Below are 8,430 nucleotides of genomic sequence, written 5' to 3'. Positions count from 1 at the left end.
CATTTGACCCTCTCCAGCCCCAGAGCCACCTTTGGAAGTAGTTAGATCTTAACCACATGACTCAGTGCAGAGAATTAAAGGGTTTCCGTCAAGGTCACACAGGTCCACCAAACCTAAAATCCAATGACTTAGAGTAGTTTGATATATTGTTCCAAGAAGGTGGCACAAGGTGTGGAGGGGAGTTTCACTTCTGCAGAGCATCAGAGCAAGCAGCTATTTGCAACACTTCACTTTAGAGATGAAGGTCTACGCCCAAGGTCACAAAGAAAATTGCTGGCAGAATGAATCTCAGCCTTGGGTGTTCTTCCTGCAGCCCCAGCCTCTCCTTCTCCCTTGGAAATGGTGATGGACCTGGTATTTGCCCTTGACCTTCAACAAGACTTAAAACAGCACAAGCTGGTCTCCTCTCAAGCATTTTTTTTTCATATCTTTTCAGGGCAATGTGGTCCTCCGTCTCCCTTGCCTCCTCCTGCCAGGACAAACAGCTAGGGATGATGAAGGTCAGTGGACAGTTGGCCCAGCTGTTATGGCCTTGGGAGGCTGCCCTACTCCTGGATACTCAGGGGGAGCAGGAGGGGTAGAGTAATTAATTTCTATGCATATCATTGCCAGGATCACTTACTGATCTGAGGAGGGAGATTAGAGATGTCACCCTATAAATTGAGTCAGAGCCTTCACCTCGGTGCCTGGCTGGCAATTTTACACAGTGCCTGACATGGTAACAAACGCAGGGTACAAAAAGGCAGCAACTCCCCTGGGTGATGGACGGGGGGAATTGGTCCAATAAATTGTTCCCTGTAAAAAGCCATGTTTCCCTCATTAAAAGGCAGTGAATTCTCTATTGCTTTTCATTAGCTCTGGCCTTGCAAGACATGAGGTGTAATTGACAGTGTGGTTACAGGAGGTGGGCCCTGAGGTGAGGAAGACAAAGAAGCTGAAAAGAGATTCTTATTTATTAAGGTGGAGGTAACAGGCAGCTGCTTAATAAGTTTTGGGCATGGGGACCAGGAGGTGGGAGAGTGGTCAGATCCTCTGAGGGTGGTTCCAAGGGCATTCGCTCCACCCAGAAGAGTGACCTGACTCAGGGGAGGAGATGGGGCTTCCCCACTAGGCAGAGGCACATCCAGGAGAGGTGGGCAGGTGGAAGCCAACCGTGGTGGTCACTTCCACCCAGCCTAGAGAGGCCATGAGCACTCAACCTGGGTCAAAAGGCATGGAGTCTGTTCCTGGTTTTGTCATTGAGTAGTCAGATGACTAAGTAATGCTGGAAAAGATACTACACCTTTGGGTTTCAGTTTCTCCAATGGTAAAGACAGGATCAAGTGAGAGTCCCTCTCTGGCAAGACACTTGGGAAATGACTTGAAATACTAGGGACACATTTCTCTCTTTCTTTTTTTTTAACCCTCATATGATTGATTGATTGATTGATTTGTTCCTTCTAGAGATACATGAAAGTAGAGTGTATTTTGACATATTATATATACATAGAATCAGTATAACTTGTTCCAATGAGGATCTCTTATTGTGGCTGTATAGGATGCGTATTCATATATGCAGATAGGAAAGATTCATCTACTGTCTTTTCTATTCCCATCCCCCCTCCTTCCCTTCATTCCCCTTTGTCTAGTCCAATGAACTTCTAATCTTACCCTCCCTTGTTGTGGGTTACCATCCACATCTCAGCGAGAACATTCTGCCTTTGTATTTTTTAGGGACGCGTTTCTGAGCCCTCTGTTTTGATGGTCTCAGCATGGACCCACGCATTCTTTTATATTTTCATGGATGACAATTCATCCCACTCACCATCATTTCCGTGTTCACATTGCCCCAGTGGCCGCTGGGAGCCTCCACCTGGTTCCTGTACCTTTTCACAGGTCCCCTTATTCTTGGATCCCTTTTCACATTCCAGACGAGATGCGGCAGGCTCATCTGATGCATCTCACGCTGTCCACACCCAGTCTGGTGTCTCTAGGGGGCCCACTTGCCCAGGAGACACGGCCCCACATTTAAAAGGGAAGCACAGACTATTCCACGCAGAACATAGCCTCTTGCTTCTCAAGGGCATAGAGGCCTTGACGTGGCAAATGTTGTTTAGGAGATTAAGAGCTGAGGCTATGCACTGAGTCCCACACCATGGGGCAGGTGGGAGGTGTCTCCCCTTCACTGCAGGGCTAGGGAGAGGGGCTTCGAGCCTGCTGCATACCCAGGAAGTGGGGAACACCGGACCAGTGTGCAACCCACACCAGAGCCATCTCAAGACAAGATGCTGTGTCTCCCGCAGGGTAATGGAAGGTGAGAAGCACACCTGGTTAGAGCCCCTGCACCCTCTGGACCAGGTGTGGGCGAGCAGGAGAGAGAAGATTCTACCTAAGAGAACCACCTGAGAGCCCAGCAGGGAGCAGGAAGTGAAGACCTGGTGCAACTTAGTGAAAGTCAGTATGAAACAGCTTCCAGACAGCAAAAAAAAAAAAAAAAAAAAAAAAATGCCATGTAACTTTTGTTCTGAGTGTGACCACCCCTCACCCTGTCCTACCTTTTTGAGATCACAAGTGCCTCTGGGCCAAGATGAGGGTTGGGGGTAGGGATGGAAGGAACCAGAGAAGCTGATCCCGACTCCACTTGCCTCCAATCCAGGGTGCTCAGCCACCTGAAATGGAAAGATTTGGGGTGTTTAAACATCATTTTACTGAACATTTTAATTAGGTTATTCTGACTCAGTGAAGACTGCCTTCCAAGATCTCACCCAGGGGCAGCAAAGGCTGGAGTCCTGCCCTGCAGGTTTGTACCTGTAAGGAGGTAAAGGTGGGTGGAGGATGTGATTATTTCCTTATTGAACTCTAGTGAATTTTTCCTGGTGCTGTTGTAATTACAACAAGTTGCCACAGAGTGGGTGGCTTAACAAAAATTTATTATCTCCCAATTCTGGAGACTAAAAATCCAAACTCAAGGTGCTAACAGGGCCACAGTCCCTCTGAAGGTGCTAGGGTAGGATTCTTTTCAAGCCTCTCCCCTAGCTTCTGGTGTCCTCAGATGTTCCTTGGCATGGGCTACGCCATCTTCTCTCTGGGACTCTTCATGATATCTTCCCTATATGTGTGTGTGTCTCTGTCCAAATGTCCCCCTTCTTAATGGACACTAGTATATTAGACTAGGCCTCACCCTAATGACCTCATCTTCAACCTGATTACCTGCAGACTGTTTCCAAGTAAGGTCACATTCACAAGTATCAGGTTTAGGACCTCAGCATCTTTGGGGTGGGAGAGGGACACAACACAACCTATAATACCTGCTTTCTCAACAAACCCTTTCTTCCTGAGCACCTGCTATGTGCCAGATGCTGCTCTGGGAACATGAGATTCAAAACACATGACCCAGAGGAATTCATGGTTGGGAGGAACACTGTAGAACAATGACTGCATCAGCAGAGTAGACCTCTCCGGTACCCAGGAGGGGCCATCTCTCTGGAGGAAAGTAACTCTTGAATTGAGACTTACATCCCAAGTTGATGGTTGTTCAGCAAAGACTTGAAGTGGGTAGTCCAGAATGGAGGAAGGGTAAGGGTGACCAGCTGTCTTGGTTTTCCCAGGCCCAAGGGGGTTCCTGGGATGTAGCGTTTCCAGTGCTCAAATGGGAAAGTCCAGGGCAAACTAGGAAGAGTTGGTCGCTCTAGACAGGAGAGACGCATGACTTCAGCAAGCAGAGAAGTCATAACCCATCATAGTAAAACTAAAGATAAGGTGCAAGTACATTTCATACTAAGGTGCTCCTTGCAGTTTGGAAGAAAGGAAGAACTATTGGCTAGAGCATCTTGGGAATACTTCAAGGGAGATGTAGAGTTTAAGGTGGGCCTGGGAGGCTGGGAGAATTTGAATGAGGGAGAAAGAGGCTTCTCCAAATGGAAGAAGCAGAAGGAACCGTATTCCCAGGACAGAATTATTCCTGTGTGAGTTTCAGGTGTAAAAGGAAGTGAATTCCTGCCCCTGGAGCTTAGAACCTTGGGGAGGAAGACATAATTGTACTCCTGAGCAGAGGTCTCATTAGGAAGACAGACTATAAAGCCAACTCAACTAACGGGTTCCATGGGACATGAACCTTGCACAGGAAAATGCTGGAAATGGTGGGCCACTGGGGAGTCCAAACTCTTTCCAGATTCTTGGGGAAAGCTCTGCTTGGTTCCTATGGAATACCAAGAACCAAGTTCCAGGAGGGCTATGGCCTACTGAAAAAGGCCCTTCTCTTTGCTTCCTCCCTGTTGATTGTGTTCACCCTTCTTTCCCCCCTCCCAACAATTAGCACATGACCACTATATTCCAGGTCACGTACCAACGGCAAGTGAAAGAGAAAGGGCCTCCCTCCTCTTGGAAGCTGAAGCTTAAAGAAAGGAGACAGACATTTGTTAAATACTCAAGACACATAAACACAAGATCACAAATAGATCTTGCACAATAAAGATGAAGGTCCAGGGTCCTGTTGAGAGTAAAATGACAGGCTTGGTCCAGAAAGCCAGGAAGCACCGTCTGCCTATTTACTGAGACATCCCCAGCACAGCTCAGAGGAAATGCTCACTCAATGAAAAATGATCAGAGCCGAGAATGGGAGAAGAGCGGAGCTGCTGAGCGCCCCGGCGAACTCCTCTCCTCTCTCCTCACCTCGCTCTCACGGCCCGCCCGCCCGCCACCTGCTCGCCGCCCAGAACATCTTCCATCATGGCCACCTCAGCAAGTTCCCACTTGAACAAAGGCATCAAGCAGGTGTATATGTCCCTGCCTCAGGGTGAGAAAGTCCAAGCTATGTATATCTGGATTGATGGTACTGGAGAAGGACTTCGCTGCAAGACTCGCACCCTGGACTCTGAGCCCAAGAGTGTAGAAGAGTTGCCTGAGTGGAATTTTGATGGCTCTAGTACTTTTCAGTCTGAAGGCTCCAATAGTGACATGTATCTTGTACCTGCTGCCATGTTTCGGGACCCCTTCCGCAAGGATCCCAACAAGCTAGTGTTCTGTGAAGTTTTCAAGTACAACCGAAAGCCTGCAGAGACCAATTTAAGGCACACCTGTAAACGGATAATGGAAATGGTGAGCAACCAGCATCCCTGGTTTGGAATGGAACAGGAATACACTCTCATGGGCACAGATGGTCATCCCTTTGGTTGGCCTTCTAATGGCTTTCCTGGTCCCCAAGGTCCATATTACTGTGGCGTGGGAGCAGACAAAGCCTATGGCAGGGACATTGTGGAAGCTCATTACCGGGCCTGCTTGTATGCTGGAGTCATGATTACGGGGACAAACGCTGAGGTCATGCCTGCCCAGTGGGAATTCCAAATAGGACCTTGTGAAGGAATCCACATGGGAGATCATCTCTGGGTGGCCCGTTTCATCTTGCATCGCGTATGTGAAGACTTTGGAGTGATAGCTACCTTTGATCCCAAGCCCATTCCTGGAAACTGGAATGGTGCCGGCTGCCACACCAACTTTAGTACCAAGGCCATGAGGGAGGAGAATGGTCTGAAATACATTGAGGAGGCCATTGAGAAACTAAGCAAGCGGCACCAGTACCACATTCGTGCCTATGATCCCAAGGGGGGCCTGGACAATGCCCGGCGCCTAACTGGATTCCACGAAACCTCCAACATCAACGACTTTTCTGCTGGCGTGGCCAACCGTAGTGCCAGCATCCGCATTCCCCGGACTGTCGGCCAGGAGAGGAGGGGTTACTTTGAAGACCGTCGCCCCTCTGCCAACTGTGACCCCTATTCAGTGACAGAAGCCCTCATCCGCACGTGTCTTCTCAATGAAACCGGAGATGAACCCTTCCAATACAAAAACTAATTGGACTAGACCTCAGCCTTCAAGCCCCTCCTAGTTCTGCCTCCCACTCCAGCTCTTCACCCTCTGTGTTATCCCGCTTGTCCCGATTGTAACTCAAAGGGTGGAATATCAAGGTCTTTTTTTATTCCTCATGCCCAGTTAATCTTGCTTTCTTTGGCCAGGATAGAGGTGTTACGTTTTTAATCTCTTCACCCCCAGCCCCTTTTTCTTGTCAGTGAGGCTTTTTTTTAATGCGCTAGTGGGAAGGGGTGCCTGTCTGTTAGGCATGGCTGTGGGATGCAGCATGTTCTGGGGGAGCAGGGAGGTACATTTTCTTCAAGATTGCTGAAAGAGGAGGCCTGGTGAGGTTAGGTTAGAATTCCCCCTCGTGTGGAAAGCTCTATTTCGTAAGCTGTAACTATAGAGAAGGTGGGGTGGCAGTCAGCGAGGGAAATGCCCTGGTCTCCTACTGCAGCACTTCCCTTGCTTGGGGCTGCATTCCCTTCCGAGGACACAAAGCTGGGTAATCTGATAGAAAGCCCTGTCTTAAAGAAAAAGATCTTAGTGCTTGGTCCTTCATTTATAACACAAAGCAGAGTAGTATTTTTATATTTAAATATAAAAACAAAAAAATTATGGGTGTGTGGGTATGTGTTTTTCTAAGGGAGGAAACCATCCTGGTCCCTGGGTGCTAAATTTGAGGCAAATACTTTGGTTTAGAAATAAAGGAGATCCTTTGGAGCAGGGGTGGGGAGTGTGGTACTGGGAAAGTTTACTAGGGGCGCTTAGTCTTCATTACCACTTTAGGGTCGCCCTGCCCTGTCCACCCTTCTTAAGGAGGTGGACCCTGGACGGCTGCCAGGTGAATGACATTACTGGTGGTCACCTGAGCCCAGTGGCGAGGTTTAAGACCCGCATAATTGTCCATGGGTTTCTGGGAGCGAGTTGGCTGGCCCACATGAGAGCGTTCCTGCAGAAGGCCTTGGGTTATTTTTTTGGTGAAACTAGCATGTCACTAAAGCAGGCCTTTTGATACATTAAATTTTTTAAAAGCAAAACAGAAGTTTAGATTTTAATCAAATTTGTAGGATTTCTAAGTCTAATTTTTCAAAATTGTCTGCTTCAACCATCTCTTTCCACTCTCCTCTTGGAGGAGTTGGGGACAGGGCTAGAGTGAAAATACTTGTAATGTTGTATCCTAGTGTCTTTCCTCCCAGTGCAGAATATTCCTTTCTTTGTTAAGATTCCTAAGGAGTTATTCCTTTTTTCTTTTATAATAAACAAGCCCCCTCTCCATTTGCATTTCCCCTACTGTTCCCTGGTTTTTGTGCTGGCCACAGCAGGCCAGCTGTGGTTTTCTCTTGCCATGACAACTTCTAATTGCCGTGTACAGTATGTTAGAGTTAGATAACTTCTTGTTGTAAACAAACTGTAACTGCCCAGAGCAGCGCTTATAAATCAACCTAACATAAAAAAAAAAAAAAAGAAAAATGATCAGAGATTGAGTCTGAGAACCAGAGAAGGTGGGAGAGGTGCAGGTGGAAATAGCCCAGCTTGTGTCTCTTCAGGAAAGGAACTTCAGCAGATGCACTCAAGGACTCAATGCCTGATGGACGATTCACTGTCTTTTTTTCCTGAATGATTAATTCATCCTTTCCCCACCTGGCTGTCCACATAATTGGGGGATCTCAAGAAATCGGATTAAAAACCATTTTCCCATAATAAAGAGCAGGTTCCTTCTACCCACATTCCTCTTAGAGTCTTCTTAATTCTCCTCCCTTCCCTCTTCTCCTTCCTCTACACACATGTTCAAAGGGGAGCCGTCCAGCTGCCTGGCACTCCACGCCTTGTTGTCCTCAGAAGAAATACTAGCAAAATGGGAGCCTTAAAATTAAATAGCATGGAGTGTCCAATAATTAATTTGATTTTATACCCATTGTTTATTTAATACAACTTTAAGACGACATTAAGAAGGCAGAACTGTGCAGCCTAGCATGAAAATGAGCTGGAAGCTTTCCAAGTGAGGCCAGGAATTAGCAAATTGGTCAGATGTGCAGGATGGCGCCCAGTAAGATGCCATCAAGAAGCTTTATCAGCAAGAGACACTCCCCCAAAGCCTTCGCTCTCCTGGTCCCTGGGCTGCAGAACAGCCCAAAGCCCCTCAATCAGCTAGAGAGAAGATAGCATCCGCCATAGATTTCCAAGGAGGCTGTGCTGGGTGGGCCCTGAGCCACAGGTGGGTGGCAGGATCGGTGCTGCTTCCCCATTTGGATGTCATTTGCTCTGGATTACCTGCTGCCATCTGAAGGGAGGATCTTACAAAACCACACTGGCCTGGTCTCTGCCCCTTGGGAGGTTAACCGGGAGCTCTGGAATTGAGGCCTGGGGAGAGCTACCTCTGTCAGCACGGGCACATGTGTCTGTTGCTGTCTTGCCCATTTGCTCTCTGTGGCTTCCTGGGATCTGACCATCTGCTGACTTTCCTGACCAAAGGCTGGCCTATGCAGCATTTGGTTGCCTCTGCCTTGCCCCAGGGTTTCCTGGGAAACTGCCCACAGACCATCCACCTCGCTGCCCTTCACCTGGATCAGAGCCCTCAGCTCCACATCAGCCATCAGCCCC

The 8,430-nt window shown here is 48.1% G+C and overlaps 1 protein-coding gene across 1 annotated transcript; it reads left to right on the top strand.

Annotated features, from left to right (window-relative positions):
- The first annotated feature begins 4,588 nt into the window (after positions 1-4,588).
- LOC139702215 (glutamine synthetase) lies at positions 4,589-7,114 on the top strand. The gene has a single exon (XM_071602785.1). It carries the CDS (start codon positions 4,708-4,710, stop codon positions 5,827-5,829), a length of 1,122 nt encoding a protein of 373 aa, XP_071458886.1. The 5' UTR covers positions 4,589-4,707; the 3' UTR covers positions 5,830-7,114.
- The last annotated feature ends 1,316 nt before the right edge of the window (positions 7,115-8,430 follow it).

Source organism: Marmota flaviventris, chromosome 16, assembly GCF_047511675.1.
Source record: "Marmota flaviventris isolate mMarFla1 chromosome 16, mMarFla1.hap1, whole genome shotgun sequence".
NCBI lineage: Eukaryota > Metazoa > Chordata > Mammalia > Rodentia > Sciuridae > Marmota > Marmota flaviventris.
Note: the sequence above shows the minus strand (reverse complement) of the source record. Positions and strands in the feature narration are given on the sequence as shown.